Consider the following 18354-nt stretch of genomic DNA (forward strand, 5'->3'; position numbering starts at 1 on the left):
GTTGATTTCTTCTTACTCTCCAATAAAAAATTTAAAAGAAAGTGAAAGCCATCAAAAAGAATTTTTTCTTTTTACCTAGGTTGGGTTACGGCAAATTTAAGGTTAAATTATAATTTCAGTCATTGAATTTTGAGGTTTATCTTTATTTGATTCTTTTGAAAGCGTCAAATCCAACTCTAAATTGTGGTGAGTAAACCGTTGAATTTAAAAAAAATTTGAAAGTTCGAAAACTAAATTTGTAATCAGACAAACTAGATTTGTAATTTAACCTAAATTTAATTATATAAGTAGCTTCTCCTCCATTTTAGAATTGAGAATTTGTAGTAGGTCATAGGACTTAGATCCAAGTTTAAGCATGACAAATAAGTTAAGTGAGAATACTTGAAAATTTCAGGTTTGTTTTTAATTGATATTCATTGATCTCTATTATGCACCTTATTTTCTTCTTAGCTTCTTAAGAGCGGTGGGGTCTGACAATTTATTTTCTTCTTAGCTTGTGTAATACAAGCCACAATAAGAAAGATTCAGCAAACAAGCTGAAGACAGGGTGATGAATTATGAAAAGAGCAGAAGGAAGAGTGAACGTACTTTTGGTCATTATGAACCTTCCTTAGCACTTTCGCTGGTGGTAGCTTGCTTGAAAGCCACTGTGGGAGCAATTCTGCAGGACCGCCTCTGATGTTCAAGCACTAATTCTTCAGCAAACCAGTCGAGCTTCTCGAAGTTGGTCTGTTCTGCAAATCGCTTTCCTCCAAAGAGCACAGATTCAACATTCTTCTGCTTGAGAACCTCATCTGTCAATTCAATTAGCTTCTTTACATTACCAGCATCATAATCAGTACTTGAGCTAGGTCCACCCTCGCCTAAGCTCGACCCAAGTGCCTGAAATCCCAATAATGATTGGTTGAGTATCATTTGCATTAAAAGGTCTTTCAGTTTTCACTCAATACTTCTTGGAGAATTTCAAGCAGTAGATTATGAGTTAAAGCTACAAAGAACACCACTGATAATAATAAAAATGTATAAATATTAGCTTTTACCCATATATGACTGTTCGAATGTATTATGTAAAAGGAAATGAGTGGGGGTGAAGGAATATTCTTCAATTACAAAAGAAAAAGACTCCTTACTAAAACAGGAGCAGAAAATTTCCCCAATTCCGGAGAAAAAGGCAGAATCTCCCATCATAGAATTACTTACACAAACTTTAAGGTGTTTATAGTAAGATAGTTTGGTTGAACAGTGAAAAATAAATAAATAAATAAGAAGGGACCAAATTTCTGATACATCATGCATGGACCCCGCAATAGCAGCAAAGCAAAGAGTAAAGTACCATTTTGGTATTATGCACCACTGGCCACAGCCTTTTTATCAACCCCATACTCTTTCCCCTCTTGCATTTACACTCCTACCCGCACGAACAACTATATTTCCTTGTTTTGAGGAAACTTACGATAAGATTATTGGACCGAAGGTTAGCTACAAAGGCTGGTTACGCAATGGACTTGATCACATTACTATTTTGGTGGAAGCAAACTCTTCTCAAGAAAAATTAAATGGATTAGAACTTTAGAATCTGTTTGCTTATGAGAGTAATGACATTCAAAAGTGGGTGTTGATTATACAGAATGTAAGGCAAAACATAATACTGGGCCAGAGGGTCCTTATATGCCATAATTAATCATCACTATTGGTAGCAAAACCGCATCGGTTCTGGTGACTTTTCTTCTTGCAAGAGGCCAATTCTACTCATGAAACACCTAATTTTTGTCCCACCGACTAAACTAAAATCTTTGTAACTTTATAATAATTAATATACTCATCTCTACTTTACATTGGAAGGCAAATATTTAATTCTTGAATGGTTAGAACGAGATTATGAAATGAACCATAAATTTCCTGTTGAAGTGTAGATTCTTCTTGAATAATTGACATGCATTTCTTTTCATGTGGTCAATATCGTGCCTATTGATATACTACATGTCTACTTTTTCATTGAAATTGATGCATTTGTTGTCATAATAATTATTTTAAGAGAATGTTTTCATTTAAAAATGACATGACTAATAAAGAAACGAAAGTATTTCTCAGAAAAAAAACGTAAGTTCTTGGAAATAGGAATTGAATGCAGTTGTGTGCACGTGGCAGATTGTTGTACTTGAATTCTCACGTAATTAGAGCTCCTGGACTGACCAAATGCCATGGGCACAACCTGGTCCACCATGTCGGCCGAGGCCTCACCAGAGATTCGATTCATGGGCCGAATCCACTCCTTCTCCTTCCACCTTGTGACCTGACGGTGATCACGGCGGGCCTCTAATGGCTGGCTGGTTCCTAAGGATAGAACCAGAAGGTCCTCAACTCCTCGCACGAACGGAAACTCTTGTTTGTTGTGTAGTACATGAGTGATTGCGGCCGCCGTCGGGTTACTCATCGCCAAACCGCCGTCGATGGCCAGACAATTGGTTTGGTTGTCGACAGACCTCAATGCTATCAGGTCAAATACGACAGGTTCAGCCGATGTTGCTCTGCAAACCTCCCAGAGCCGGAAGTTGAAGCTTTCATTTTCTAGGGCGTCGGCTCTCGAGAATAAAAATGGCGCCGTTGTTGACAGGTCCTAACAAGGTATCAGAACTGGTTTCAGAGTATCTTTTACAGTTAAAGTCCGTCCCTTATCAGTGAATGCCTCTTTCATCGCCTTTTCTAAAGCGGCTGTGGTTGAACTAGCTGATTTTGAACAACCGCCCTAACAAACCTTCACCTCAACTAGAATTCGACCTGCAGTAGAACTGCTGGCCTCACTATAGGCCACGGCTCAGTCCCCTCAACTTTATTGTGTATATAATATATGTAAACAAAACCAATTAATATTTAATATTTATAGTCAGTTTAGTGGTAATAATGCTTGTCTATTTTATTTCGTCGGTTATGATCTTTCGTAGCAAAAAAGTATAGTAGTGAAAATGCCTCCTAGGATTTCTCAATTTTGACTTCAGTTGGACAAGATTCAAGAAGGATTTCTCAATTTTGACTTTAGTTGGACAAGATTCAAGAAGATTTCATAACTAAGCTTATTAGTAAAATGAAACAGACACAGAGAGTAAAATGAAACAGAGACAGAGTAGAGGAGGAAGATGAATATGGAAGAAGAAACCTAAACCTATTGCATAAACCTATTGCAGCTGCAAAGGACCTGACCAATAATCTCGATTGTACGATGTCGTTTTGGCTTGTGACTTTGTTTTTACCATTGTGGCTTACGCCATGATTAAACCTATTGCAGCTGCACAGGACCTGACTCTTTTTCTTACAAGAAAAACCAATAATCTCGATTGTGAAATATGGTGTCGTTTTGGCTTGTGACTTTGTTTTTACCGTTGTGGAATACGCCATGATTGATCATGTACGGTAGATGTTATGTCTAAGTTATGATCAGACAAATCAGTTGTTTCTTGTTTGTCCGTGATGAACGGTAAAATTACATAAAAGTCCATTATTTTATTTGTTCCTTTGGCGCGGTTCTTTCTTTGCCATTACGTGTGGGTCCGGTTTTATCAAATATGAAAAAAAACCCGTCGGTGAACGAAAATTAGAGTGGACGCGCACTAAGCTTAATCTTATTCTTGGTCTTGTATTAATCGATAAATAAATTAAATTTCAATCTTTCTTTCTGACCAATCTGTCCTTCACTTCATCCCACCATCAACTCTCGTTTTTTAAGAGTATGTGCTTTTCTTCTCAAAGCAATCAAATTGTTAGAAAGAGAGATGTCTCACACTCATGTTGAGATCAAATAAAAACACAACGATAACAAGGTAACGTATTAAAGACAAAGAAAAAACCCAACACATACATCTCAAGGAGAAATATCAAGAGTACTTTAAATTCAAGTTAAATAAACACCATAATCATTCAAAACATGTTAAAATCTAAATCAAACGTTCAAATTAATCATTTGGATAGAACGTAAAGTGGCACTATGGATACACACATTATATTAGTGTGCACAAACTACGTAAATGACCACATATCAAACTTTAATTCAATGGTCACCAGTGTAATTCACACATTATATTAGTGTGCACAAACTACGTAAATGACCACATATCAAACTTTAATTCAATGGTCACCAGTGTCATTCACACATTATATTAGTATGCACAAACTACGTAAATGACCACATATCAAACTTTAATTCAATGGTCACCAGTGTCATTTTCATGGTTTTAAGCTTGTGATAGTTGAAAACCACGTGTGATGATGTCTTTAATTGAATTGGAATTAGTTGTTTAAGTCACTGGAAAATCATAAGTATTGGGTTTGGTTTTGAATGGGTCACTAATTTTAATTTGATGATGGGGTCTTCCAAATTGACTGTTGTTTCTTTATTTATCCAATGTGATTGGTTTTTTGATTAATTATTTCAATTAGTACAAATTGTTGATTGGGCAAGCCCACTATATCCATTCTCGTGTTGAACTAAAGTCTTAAGAGACAAATATCATCTTTTATTTGACTAATACCATCACCACTATTTTGACATATGGTTATGTTGCGATGATTTCAGCTTAGGACTTATAAACTTTGTGTTTATGTTCTTGGAAAAAGTGATCAATTTTTCTTTGTGGACCTTATTAGGGGTAGTTTTCTAGGTTGTATGTTCTCTTTATTTATTAATTTTTTTTTGGGGGGGGTTTTATAGTTCACTGTATTTATGTCTTTTTGGCAAAACAAGTCCCTGGAAGTTACTTTTGTTAATATTTAAAGATGACTTTATTTTTAATAAAATACTGCTTGAGAAAAACAAGAAATCTAGGATGGTAGCAGTATTTGTAGCTCGTAATTATCATTACACCCAGAAGAAGAAGGATTGGATATGAAAAAGTGTATAGGATGACTAACCTTTTTTCTATTATATTTTAATTTAAGAAATTAAAATATGAATATTTGTTTTTGCATTAAATGAAAAGGAGGAGAAATGATAGCTTGAGAGTTGAGGGTTTGGTAAGAATGAGCTGTTGAACATTGACGAAGGAAATAATTAGGCTGGGCCTCGTGACATTTGAGCCCAATAAACAGCCCAATTGGTTAGATAAAGGCTCTCAGCCCAATAAATGGCCCATGCTTGGTTCTGAAGGAATCGCAAGAACCGTATCTTTCGACAATGGACCCCATGGTATCTTCTCCAACATATTTGGAAACTTTCATTCACTGAGATTCATTTCCAGCCATAATTTCAAAATCACTTTCTTCGCCTCTGCATTTGGCTTCCATGAATTTACACTCCACCTTCATCTCTTCCACCTTATTATGCCCTAAAATCCAAATACAATGCCTGCAACTTCTTCCACGATCGCCATTGCCGTCGCCATGTTTAAGAACTAATCTACAGAACTTCCAAAGGAGCAAAAGATCAAATAGGTAATACGTCTGTCTCGCTTTGACGATGCTACTTTTTCCACTATTTAATCCACCATCCACCAATCTTGAGTTTCGCTTGGTGTTATAGATACCACCGTCGGTTGCTCTGCTTCGAGCAAAAAGAGGAAGGTCTACAATCTACAGAAGAATTGCAGCCGGTTTCGTCGTCTGAGAAGAAAGGAACTGTTGCTGGAGCTATGGCTTTTATTATTGGTACCAGTATTGGATCGGGGATTCTTGCAATTCCAGAGAAAGCGTCTCCGGCTGTAACTTTCTTTTTCTCTTCTAGTATCTCTCAGCTTTAGCGATTTGATTCAAGTTAGGTTGAAAATGGAGTCTCCGGAGAGCTTATTTTTGTTATCTTCGACGTTTAATTCGTGGCAGGGATTTTTCCCCAGTTCGATATCGATAATAATATGTTGGGGGTTTCTTTTAGTAGAAGCACTGGTGCTTGTTGAGATTAGTGTGGTTCTGTGGAGGAGGAAGAAAAAGGAGAAGAAGGCCGAAGAGGGAGAGACGGGGATGGAGGTGATTTCAGTCAGAACTATGGCGCAGGAGACTCTGGGTGATTTTGGTGGAACCCTGGCCACTGTTACCTATGTTTTCTTAGGCTACACTTCCATGGTTGCCTATATTTCCAAGTCTGGAGAGATCCTTCTCCAATCATTTAATCTTCCATCTCCACTTTCAGGCTTCCTTTTCACGTTGTTTTTTTCTCTGCTAATCTCCGTCGGTAGGACCAGAGCCGTAGATCAAGTCAACCAATGGCTTACAGCTTGTATGATAGGTAACTTCAGGACTTGAACCAGTATTATGGTCTCTCTCCTTGGAGCAGTTCTAACTTTTGGGACACAATTTCAATTATAACATATCTGGACTTGAACTTGTTATTACACTTAAGTTTTGATGATGTACATAATGGTTCCAAATGTAGTACTAATCCTCTATCGATATGGGATTTTAGAAACAGTTTAATAGACTCAAGAATGGAAAACTGGTTTGAAATCAACGTGCCAAATTACAAAAGAAGGGAAAAGAGAGATTCCTCATCCAAAGGAGTTACAATAAAGATTTCCATTTGAACAAAAGAGAGGTCATAGGATAATTGGAGAAAAAAGAATTCAATTTAGACCAAGAGAAGGAAAAATAAAGGACTTGTATAATAAAAAAAAGAACCAATGAGTAGTTTCCTTTGGTTCAAACATCCATTGGTTTCTTTCATTCCAAATAAACCATTGAAAGACATTGGCAAAATTCTTGCTGCAAATATTTTTCACAATTGCAGATAAAGATGATTTAGTAATTCTTGAATGTCTTTGGGCAACAGGTTTACTACTGGGAATTGAAGTGTTAGCAGTTCAGTTTGGAGGCTGGTCCATAATAGATGGGGGAGGAGACTGGAGGAAGGTCCCAACTACAATACCTGTCATTATATTTGCTTTGGTATATCATGATGTAATACCAGGTAAATTATATTGATTTTTTTTTTGTTGCCATTACTTTGCTTCGATGATTTGTGAAAGTATAAAGCTATAGCCCTCACTAGGTTGGTCAAATCTTATATGTTGGCAGTTCTATGTGCTTATTTGGAAGGTGACCTTCCTCGCCTAAGAGTTTCAGTTTTGCTTGGTAGCATTATTCCCCTGCTAGCATTGCTTGTCTGGGATGCAATAGCCCTTGGCTTGTTAGGACAAGCAGATCAAGTAATTGACCCAGTTGAATTGCTCCTGAGGTAGTTCATTCCAGACCTTCAACATTTCATTGAGTAGCTCTAGGTAATGATATGCTAAAGTATCATCTCCTCAAGTTTCTGAAAGAAGTTAATGGTTTGATATTCAGTGTTAAATGGAGTGGAATTTCTTACATGGTAGAATGGTTCTCACTTCTTGCTGTTGGAACATCTATGCTGGGAACATTGCTAAGCTTCTCTTCATTTTTCAAGGAGCAACTCAGTAACATCTTTTCTGATTTGTCTACAAGAGAGGCTTTGAAAGTAATTTCTTCACAGTCTCTGATTTAATGTTGTGTACAATCATGTCTTCTGTAGATTTATATGTTGGATATGTTGAAGTGCAAGAGGCAAAACTAATGTGCCACCATGTGTTCTTGGCTATGACAGGAACCACCGAAGTTCTGCTTAATGAAGCACTGGTGGGAAATGCATAAATTAGGCCTTACTGCCTTGGCAATTGCTGTTGGTCCCTCCCTTCTTGTCTCCACTACTAATCCTGATTCATTTTCTGCTGCTACAGATATTGCGGTAAGTAAACAAAACCAGGTGCCTGCTGTTTTATGAACATCGGGTATGCATTTTGAAAGACATAAATCCTTGATACAAATGTAATTTCTTGCCTATTAACATTACTAAAATAAAATATGTCTAAATCGGAATAGAGGCACAAAAGTAATGTTATCTTTAGTTTTTTCTTGATGCAAGACTGGTGTTAAGAAAAATGAAGAAATCCAAATTACCAAAACATTCTGAAAGATTAAAAACGAAAGGCATTTGTTAGTAGTGGGCTTTGGGTCATGTTGAAAGCCCAAGAGTAGTTGAGATTTACTTTGTTCTAATTTTTTATTATTTTAATTAAGCTCGTGTTGCCTAAAAATATTTTCTCCTTTGTACCTTATTATCTCAAGAAAGCAATAAAAAATATCAACATCGTGGTTTTTCACCCTGTTCTAGGGTTTCCACGTAAGTTTGTGTTTGTTCTACATCTCTACTTTCAATAGCATTCATTTTCTCCCAAGTATTTTAGGAACTCGGAACCTCCCCTCAAAGAGATACCACTTAAGCCCAAAGTCATCAAAGATTAGCTTGCCTCTCCTAAAACCCAACTCTTCTGTTCAAAACGAACTCCCAGTTTATTACTTTATTATCACCTGGCTATTATGTCCCAACAAAATCATATGACGTAAAAAAATTGTGTATAATATTTAACTTATTTCTATTCACATTTCAAAGTATCTCGATTACATAATGATACAATCACTTAATTGATTTTCATCAAGTATATCAACCTTCGTGTCAGTATAATTGTTTGTGGATATCCTTTATTATGCAACAGAACTTCAGTGCTTGATCTTCTTGTTTCTCTGATGCTCTGAATGGAAACAGGGAGGATACTGCATGACAATGTTGTATGGAGTTCTCCCCCCAGCAATGGCATGGGCAATGCACAGTAGGGAATCAGAGGAGACTGAATCCAAGGTGTTATCGAGAGAAAGGTCTGCACTACTTGGGCTAGGTTTATTTGCTTGTGGTATTGTTGTGGAACAAGTTATCCAGGATATTCTGAAATTGCAATGGTAGCAAGGTAAAATGATATTTTATCTGAATTAGTTTTATTTTCTTAAATTTTTGCCAACTGTTTCTAAAGTCACATTCTGTTATGTTCTCCTCAAGGAGATGGTGAACCTATCGTTAGACGAGGATGAGATTTTGGTATTTTTTCTGTCTTTGTCAGATAATCATAAAAAAATTAAAATATGTGTGCAATTTAGACAAAATTAATTAACTGAAAGTTACATAAATGTTCCAAATTTAAAAGATGCTTAATTTAAAACGCTTAGTGGTTTCTTCTTAGGATATGCAATCTACAGTTTTTGCTAAAGTGTTTGTTTTATTTATTGTTTTTTTTCCTTTGAAATACAGTACAGGTACAGTCTAGAATTGTTAGACAACTCTGCTCTTTGACTTTGATGAACTAAACTGTTTCTTCTCATCAATAACTCAGAAACTCGAAGAACAAAGAACTGAAAGAGGGTGCAAAACAATGGAAGAAGAGAGTAACTCAAGTAAGTTAGTGTATAGAAGGAGTGGAAGACGAAGTCTCCTTTTATAGTTTGGAGGATGGAATAGTTATGATCAAATTCCTTTCATGCATCGATTTTGTGGGCAATTAATTCCCCCAAGCATAAAATTTGTTCAATGGCCTCTCATCCTAGATAAGAATGCTCTTCTTGTTAATTCACTCTTTTTTTTAAAAAAAAAAAAGAAAAGAAAAAAGAAACAACTTTCATTTAGAAAAAATGAAGGTAAGCTCTTCCGATTAACTATTCCTTTACTTCCGTCCGTTTCTTTCTCTGTTGGACAATTTTAGAAGCAACCAAGGAAAAAAAGAAAAAGAAAAAAGAACATCCTTTTTGGCATTCTTTGTCCCTCAAAATTTCATCTTACATGAGTTTGCTAAACACCTGGAAAAAAATTTCTTGTGAGGAAAAGTGGGCTATATGCCTATATCATAGAATTAGAATTATGAAAGTTTTTGCTGATTGCAATCCTTGCTCTCTAATGATGATAACTTCAGTATTATGGCTCGATTCAGGCGGGAAATATTTGTCAAGGAAATGATTGTCTTTTCAGAGGTTTTGATCTTGTATACTGCAATAGACTAATACATATGAAAGTTTCTCTTCACAAATTCTTAATAGAGGAAAACTATGCAACACCATACTTATGTGCAAATCTTATATCCAGCAGAGTGAACTTGAGCGGAACTTGCTACAAACTTTAAAGGAAACGAGCTTGGTTTACAGAGAATCTAGAGATACATATTATGGCAGGAATGCAGTGTCTGTTTGATAAATTGCAAACCCATGTAGCAAAAGTTGGGTCGAGTTATCAAGGGGAAGATCATAGAACGCCTCAGGCCTTGGATCAGAAAAATAGGAGAAAGAAGAGAAGAGAAAAGACAAGATGGTGCAGATGGGTGCCATTTTTTCTTAACAAAAGTGGTGTAAGTTAATGCAGTCGCTGGAGTGGGTGAGTTTATATAGAGCTGAAAGAGATTGAAGCTTGCTGAAATATCTAGTCATAAAGCTTCCTGAAGGGTTACTTCCTTAAAACTCTTGGGTCCTATTCCCTGACACCAAAAAGCAGGAAGAATTATATTTTGTGTTTGGAAGGAGTTTGATGCAGTGCAATTATGCAGGCGTGTCTTTGAATTCCAACCTCAAGTGAAACATAGTCATGGTTGCTTGTATTTGAATATTTTGGGATTTTTTAGGAAAAAAATGAAGGAAAAAAGATGGATAACAACAAACAATAAAGGAAGGAGAAACTTGACACTGGGACCAGTCATGTCGGAGATTTTTTGACTCCTCTAGTTCGTTGTTGAGTGAAAGGCTGAATAAAGAATCAAATGCCGGAAGCAGGTTGTGGGATGATCAGCCAATTGAAGGTAATTTTTGTTTTTAAGTCTAAATTATGTATTTTTCTCTTCTAGCTTACTACGTGCTTTGTCACTCTCTTTTCATTTATCTGTCTTCTGTGAATCAATGTGTGCTCTGAAGTGTCCGGTAACTTATGACAAGAATAAAATTTTCTTTTGTTAAAAAGGGATTAATATTTTTTTTTGTACTAAGTTTTGAGTTTCCAAATGCTTCACTTTTAATCTTTCAAGTTTCAAAATGTTGAATTTTAACCGTTCTTATTTGTTAATTTAGAAGAATTATAGTTTATTAAGTTTCATTATTTTTATCACTATTAAAATTAAACTTAAACTTAAATTAAATTAATGTCATTAAGTGTTAAGTGAAAAATTAAAGTTTAAAGTGTAAATCTTGAAATTCAGGTGTCAAATTAACAGAACTCAATGGCTAAAAGTGTAACATTTTGAAACTTAGAAGCCAAATAGAAACTAGACCTAGAACCTAGGATCAAAAGGGTATTCTCAAATAAATTAAAGAAAAAACTTTGATATTTAAATGAACGTTCGAAAGATTTTAAGTTTTCGATGTAATCTCCATTATTAATTGGTTATTGAAATTTCAATTTTGAATAAAAGAGGTTGTTGAATTTCAACAAAAACTAAAGATATTGTATTCAAAACCAAAGATCAATCAGTTTTAAAATTGTAAACACATTCATTTGATGATGTGGAGAACTTTTTTGGGATATTTGGACTTAAAGAACCAAAGACTCCGCTTCTCTTTTGACAACCACCATAGATTGGATTCTTTTCTCCCCTCTTTTGTAAATTTCATATATCTATAGAATTCTCTCTCACAAAGAGACGTTCAATAGAATCTTAAAATTCTATGGCATTAATTGAATTTAGTGTTGGTCATGTTGAGTTGATTGTTGGAACTTTCCAATCGACTGCCTTCCAATTGCGATTGGTTTTCTTTATCAATTATTTCAATTAGCATTAATAGTTTATTAGCCAAATGATTGAAGGTTAGAATCTCTATCACTTCACATCTTTAAAAGAAAAAATGCAACATATAAAAAGGACGCTTCTGAACAATAACGGATGTCACATTAAAATTTTCACGTGAAAATTCATTTTTTGTATTACAAGGAAATGAAAAGAAGACTAGGAGAGAGATGACCCGGCCAGTGAAATAATAAGGCTGGGCAATCGGATATGTTAGCAAGCCCAATTGCCAAAGTCCCATTAACTAGTTCCCATTCAAATACATGAGTACACCAAGCCCAAGTTCTGATCTGAATGTAGAACACTTGGGTCTTGAAAAAAAAAGGGAAGTTTTGATATATGAAGTTTGAGCTTAGTGTCTATTTAGTCTCTAACATCTAAGGAATAGTTCTAAAGGATTTTTAAGTTAATTTGATCGTTTCTAGTCTAACAGAAAAAACGATGTCTAGTGTTGAGGTGATGAATTATAGGTATATATGTATATATATATGTTCTTTTTAGATTGTGAATATCACATCGATGAGGCGGCAAATTCTTTGAGAATGGGGTCGATACCACATTCCTTATCTTCATCAATTTTGTGAGCAATTTAGGCCACCCTGGGCATCAAAGTCGTTCAGTGGCCTCTCATAATTAAATAAGAACGTTTTTTCTTCCTTCTTTTATTCTATACCAGGAAAAACAGGCTATGTCATAGATTTAGAACTATAAAAGTTTGAGCTGATTATATTACATTTACAATCTTTGCATTTCTCATGTTGGAAGTTTTTGAAATTGAACTCCAGTACCACAATATCACAAGTGCACATGATTAACAGAAGGGAACTGTGAAATGACCATTACTTATCTGCTGTCTTCATCTTCAACAGAAATCTTGAGCAGACTTTGGAGAAGACTAACAGTTTGATTTGTATTAGCAAATTATAACACAATTGCAGTATCTGTGTGGAAAATAGCATACCCGATGAGCGACAGCTGTGCCGAGTGTTCGAGAGGGAGACCATAGAATGCCTCAGGCCAAGGATCAGATAAAAAGGATAGAGAAGACAACAGAAAAGACAAGATGGTGGAGATGGGAGCCATTTCTTTTTCTCTCCAAATCCTGTAAGAAATACACTTGTCTCGCTTATTCTTTACCCCTTCATCGAACAACATGAGTTCTTTTTATATATTTAGCCATAAGGCTTCCTGTAGAGTTACTTTACTTTAATCTCTGGGTCCCTATGCCCTGACCCAGAAATCAAAAGGGACAAAAATTGTGAGTAGTGGAATATGAATGATGTAATGTAACTATGTAGGCGTGCCTTTGAATTCTAAAAACAAGTGAAACATAGTCATGGTTGTTGCTTATAGTTAAATATTTTCAAATTTGTGAGGAAGAATACCAAAAAAAGAACCACAAGAAACAATAAAGGAAAGAGAACAACCATCGTGAGTTGGCCTGATGGTACATGAAGGTCATGAGTTTTATAGGACTTCGAGAAAATGAGTTCAATTCATGTTGTTCACCTACTTAAATTTTATGTCTTACGTATTTCTTTGATCTAAAAATGTTTTACAGCTAGATGAGTTGTTTTATAAGATTAGTCAAAATGCATGCAAGCTGATTCAGGCACTCACAACCACTGTCAAAGAGAAAAAAGTAAGAAAGAAACACCAACAGTAGCAAAGAAAAGAAGAAAAGGAAAGTAAAGGGAGATTGGTAAAGGACCAGACTTGACAGAAGAGTTTGGAAATTGGAATCCTATGGTTCATTGTCGAGTGTAAGGCTTAATAAAGAGTAAAAATTAGAAGCTTATGTGATGGTGAGCCAATGAAGGTCATCTTTGCTTTTAAGCCTGAACTATGCATTTTTGCTTTTTTAGTATATTAGGTGCTTTTTTCATTCTTGTTTCTTTGTTTTGGCATTTGTGAATGAATTTTGTGTTTAAGTGTGAGGTTACTTTTGACTTATATCAAGAAATAGCATAAACTTCAAAGATAGAATAAAGAATAGCTGTGATTATAACTTCCTTTTAAGGTGAAAAGTAACAAGAAAATGAAGAAATTATTTCGTGTGTGACAAGATCAAGATGATGGATGGATAGGGATGTTTTGTTATTTCAAATAAAGGGAATATCACCAAATTATATATAAAAACAAATAGGTACTCATTTTTAGCTCAGAGTTTCATTTGTGTTTCTACATAATTAGTTTTATGCTTTTTCTTTAAATTTTCCCTTTAGTTGGAAGGTGAAATTTCTATACTCTTATCTTAAAAAAAAAAGAAAGAAAGAAAAGAAAAACTACGTTTTAGTGAATTTTTGAGTTTTGAAAAATAGATATGTTTGGTTCAAGAGTTTCCAAAGAATATTTTTTTTAATACCTAAGAATTCATGCATTGAGTTTTCAAAGTATATTTTTTTTAATATCTAACTACGAATACATGCATTTGGTCTTCAATGTAACTTTTTAGTTACAAAGTTTTAGAAATAGGTATTAAAGTTTCGTACAGTAACTTTTTTTTTAAATTCTTATTATTTTATATCATCAAAATAATTTTAAAATTTGTATTATTCTTTTGACATATATTAAATTCCTTTATTTCTCTGTGCATAAAGGTAAAAAGAATGAGATTCCATTGAAAAAGGTTGAAATTCCATTCATCTTATCTTAAGCTATGAGAGGGAGAATCAATTTGTCTCTCTTTTAGTATATTCTAAGATGAGTTCACTTTCACTTTTGTTATATTCTAGAGTAATCCCACATTTTTTTCTCCTTTAACTAGATAAATTAAGATTTTTAAACAAATAAAACAATAAACTACTTGAACAAACATTGCCTGTTACATTACTAGGAAATCAGTCGCAAACATGATTATTAAAGAAGCTATTTCTAGCCATTCCAATAGCAAAAGGAAAAGAAGAGCCATCAACTTCATGAAAATCAGTAGCAAACATGATTAGTAAAAACTCAAAATGCATAAACTAATGTTGATTTGAACCTTAATCTCCAAAGAGGCAGCTTAACTAAAAACAACGTTATTAATTATCATCACACATGTGAGCTGCTTCTAAATGAACCAAGAGCTTTAACAGCACCTGCTCTCAAGATGAATTGATGGTAGAAAGCTGCAATGGCTGCTCCAAGAAATGGTCCAACCCAAAATACCCACTGCAAAACAATAAAGACCCATAAAAAAATTAGACACATCACATTGTAAACAAACTTCAATAATTTAGTAAATTTGAGTTATCAATCTTGTAATCAACATTTCTTTTTTTGAAATGTGAATGTAAACAAATAAGGACTAACATGGTTATTCCAAGTCTTTTGGTCATTTAAAATAACGGCAGATCCCAAGCTTCTAGCCGGGTTGATTCCAGTGCCTGTGATTGGAATTGTAGCCAAATGAACCATGAAAACTGCAAATCCAATTGGAAGTGGAGCCAAAACCTTCAACCAAAGAGTGGAATATAAGATACATTATTAACCAACAGACTTCTTAGTTACTAACATATACTATATACTAAATGTCATTGAGTTATAATTGTTTTGGCAAAATATTTGCTGGGAAGGAAGTTAAAACAATTAAGGAAAAGTAAAGTATGTGTATGCATGTGAAACCAAACAAAACAAAGTTGATAACTTTGATAAAAGGATTTTTCATTTTTAAATTTTTGTAAAAGTAAGGTCAGAAATAGGCATTTAGGGTAGGAAGTTGGTGCCTAACACATGAACCCACTTTGTAATTCTTTCAATGAAAAGAAACTTAGGTATACCATTTAAAAAGATGGAAAGCAAAGAAAGGTCATTATGGCATATAGGTAGAGAAAATATTTTCTTGGAAGGAATGTAGTTTTCCTAAGAAACAAACAAAAAAGTTGGGTGATTCTCAAATCCACTTCCTAATGCCAAGCTATATTCACTAACTTGGAAATATTACCTAAAAAAAATATAGAGAATTTGAGTAACTAGAATAACAATAAAATAATAATAAAAAAATGATAAAAAATAGACCATTTAACAAAAAAAAAAAAATTAAATGTAACGAATTTTGTCTTTTAATTATTTTGTTTCATAGAGAGTGTAAATAGTTTGTCAATTTTTTTTTTCTATTTTTGGTAGTTAGTGTCTTAAAGTATTGTTCTATTTTTTGCTCTTATTGTCGAATGTATTTAATTATTTGTGTAATAGATTTTCTTTTGTCTACTATAGGTCGATGAATAAGTGAGTGATATATTAATCGCAAAATTGAAAGTTTGTTTTAAACATTATTCAACTTATTAATTTTTATATTTGGTTATTTACTTTTCTACTTATGGATTTTTTCATAAATATAACACAACTAAAATATTTACACTATGTAAAATAATTTTGAAAAAAGAAAAAGCTCGTGAAATACCAAAAATGCCATAATCAACCTACGATTAATTGGTCATGCATGTACTATAGACTAAACAGTGATTTAAATTATGACATGATCGTGTAGTTCATTTTAAACGATGTGGAAAAATGTTTCAAATTTAAACTATCGAATAATAAGCTCTAAATAATGGCAAGAAAACTTAAAAAATAATTGTTAGTATAATATAATCCAAACAATCATTGGATCATATACACGATCGTTTATGTCAGAATAAACTATCATGTAGTGAAATAATAGACATTAAATGATTGTATTGACCATGATAAACGATTGTATTGACTATGATAAACGATCATGTTGGTTATGGTAAACGATCGTGTAGTACAATATAAATGATCGTGAAAAACTTTAAACCTAACAATCATATAATACAATATACAAAATGGTTTAGATTTCAGTATATAACCATTTAGAAATGAAATGGTACATAGTCGAAGATGATAAAAATGAAAAGGAGATTGAAACGATCGAAGATAGAATAAATAGCGAATAAGAAGAAAAGCAAGTATCAAACTCGTCACTCAATATTTAAAATCAATCAGAACCTAATACGAAACTTATGAAAAAATAATCAGGCTTCACGTGCATTTCTTACTTTATTATATGTACCATAAATGGAGTTTTGTTAGATTAATGTAAATTAAGATGCTACGGCTTATCTGCTAAAAAAATAAGAGAAATACAACAAAAATGAAATGTTGTTTTAAAAGGAGAGAGATTGGTTAAGGTGTGTGTACCGGAACATGGGAATCTCTGGCGTTTCGTTTAGGGTCGGTGGCGGAGAAGACGGTGTACACCAACACAAAACTCCCAACAATCTCCGCCGCCAGTCCAGTGCCGATGCTGTACTCATCGGAAACCCCATTAGCCCCGCCGCCGTGCTTCTCGAAGTGGGCCTTCTGGAACGCCTTGACAATCCCAACTCCACTGATCGCCCCCAAACATTGGGCCACCATGTACATCACGGCCCGCACAAGTGACACCTTTCGCCCCAACAGAAGCCCAAATGTCACTGCTGGGTTTATGTGGCCCCCTGCACAATCTCCGCGGTTAACCGTTTCTAAAACTATTGTTGATAATAAAATTCATGCACGTATTCACCAAAATATTATTAAAATTTTAGGTTCTATTAATTAATTTTTATAAACACAAATAATAGAAGTTATATTGATATCTACCGTAAATAAAATTTAAACTTTATTATATTTTATAAATGTTTTGATTTATTATACTACATTTCAGAATGTTTCAAATAAATGTCTACGAAAATACTTTGTCAAATAAACCTCGATAAAAATAGTAACAATTTAGTTTACTTTAGAATAATTAATAAGCCGTTGCGACTGAGAATTAGTTTACTATCTTAGCTTTCTTTTCATTCATTTTTCAAGAAAGAACACGTAAGTATTATTTTTAATAAATAAGTAAATAATAATAATAATAAAAAAGCGCGAAATGGAATTTGGTTTGTTTGGAAGCTAAGAAAATGAGAGAAAATTTTAAATTTTCTTTAACTTGAAGACGAAGGAAGAGAGGAAGAAGAACAACAACCTGAAATTCCAGCAGTACAGTAAACAAGAACGAAGATCATTCCTCCAAAAGCCCAAGCAATTCCCAGAATTCCAACTCCTCCACAAGAATCCACATTCTTCTTCCCCATACCATGCGTTTCCGCTTTGTACCCGATCACCGTCAACACCGTCACATACAGGAAAAGCAGAGTCGCCATGAACTCCGCAATCAGAGCTCTATAGAAAGACCATTTCCTAATCTCCACGCCGTCTATCAGCGGCACCGGTGGCGGATCCTGGTAGTCCTTCGCCATAAACACACAGAAAATTGAAACCAAAACCAAAGCCCTAGAAGAGACTTTGAATAAAGAAATGTGGTGCAATTTCGCGAAGCGAAGAGCGGCATTTAATGAAGAATAAATTGAAGGAAAAGAAGAGAAAAGCAGCAGTGATTTTCAGCGGCTCCGCCTGAGTTGGGCACCACTGCCTATCCACTTGCCATTGCCTTTGGTTGCTTCCGTACCTTTGTCGCTCGTTCCTTCTGACCTACTCAGAACAGTGCCTTCACTGTGCATTCCACTTACTACAGTAACGACAAATTCCTTTTCATGCTTCAAATAAATAATCAATGGCGTTGGTAACCTTTTCAACTCTTTTTCCTCTCTGTATGTACTTACCAGTTTAATAGATGGACGTAGCTTAGAAGTGATAGCATTTGCATCTTTACTCTTACGGCCATTGCTATTTCTGAAACTGAAAGATTAAAACATAGATGGGATTATCAATATCTAATTTTATCTTGCCTTCAAAGATTTGGAACTGTTTAGTTCTTTCTTGAAATTATCTGTTGCGT

General features: G+C 34.4%; 2 protein-coding genes and 1 pseudogene across 15 annotated transcripts; 1 reads left to right on the forward strand and 2 right to left on the reverse strand.

Moving 5' to 3' along the window:
* Positions 1 to 395: 395 nt before the first annotated feature.
* Positions 396 to 3251, reverse strand: LOC101208347 (annotated as a pseudogene).
* A 1951-nt stretch (positions 3252 to 5202) lies between these two features.
* Positions 5203 to 13593, forward strand: LOC101208104 (tyrosine-specific transport protein 1). 14 transcript variants are annotated; one of them, XR_004217530.1, is made up of 11 exons: positions 5203 to 5421; positions 5510 to 5687; positions 5806 to 6208; positions 6749 to 6886; positions 6994 to 7153; positions 7261 to 7414; positions 7541 to 7681; positions 8540 to 8738; positions 9077 to 9081; positions 9159 to 9219; positions 9902 to 12940. XR_004217530.1 is itself a non-coding variant. In XM_031887567.1 (10 exons), the coding sequence occupies exons 1-8, from the start codon at positions 5273 to 5275 to the stop codon at positions 8732 to 8734; spliced, it is 1518 nt and encodes a 505-aa protein (XP_031743427.1). In that variant the 5' UTR covers positions 5203 to 5272; the 3' UTR covers positions 8735 to 8738; positions 9077 to 9081; positions 9159 to 12940. The 14 variants fall into 14 exon arrangements, 6 of the variants coding, with proteins under 6 accessions (XP_031743427.1, XP_031743426.1, XP_031743429.1 ...); XR_004217529.1 differs by having other exon boundaries at positions 9905 to 12940; XM_031887567.1 differs by having other exon boundaries at positions 9159 to 12940.
* Positions 13594 to 14385: 792 nt separating this feature from the next.
* On the reverse strand, positions 14386 to 18057 carry LOC101205700 (probable aquaporin PIP2-5). Its single transcript, XM_004149863.3, has 4 exons — positions 17542 to 18057; positions 16728 to 17023; positions 14877 to 15017; positions 14386 to 14735 (listed from the first exon to the last, which is right to left on the reverse strand). The coding sequence occupies exons 1-4, from the start codon at positions 17813 to 17815 to the stop codon at positions 14616 to 14618; spliced, it is 831 nt and encodes a 276-aa protein (XP_004149911.2). The 5' UTR covers positions 17816 to 18057; the 3' UTR covers positions 14386 to 14615.
* Positions 18058 to 18354: the final 297 nt, after the last annotated feature.

This window comes from Cucumis sativus, chromosome 6 (assembly GCF_000004075.3).
Source record: "Cucumis sativus cultivar 9930 chromosome 6, Cucumber_9930_V3, whole genome shotgun sequence".
In the NCBI taxonomy this organism is placed as follows: Eukaryota; Viridiplantae; Streptophyta; class Magnoliopsida; order Cucurbitales; family Cucurbitaceae; genus Cucumis; species Cucumis sativus.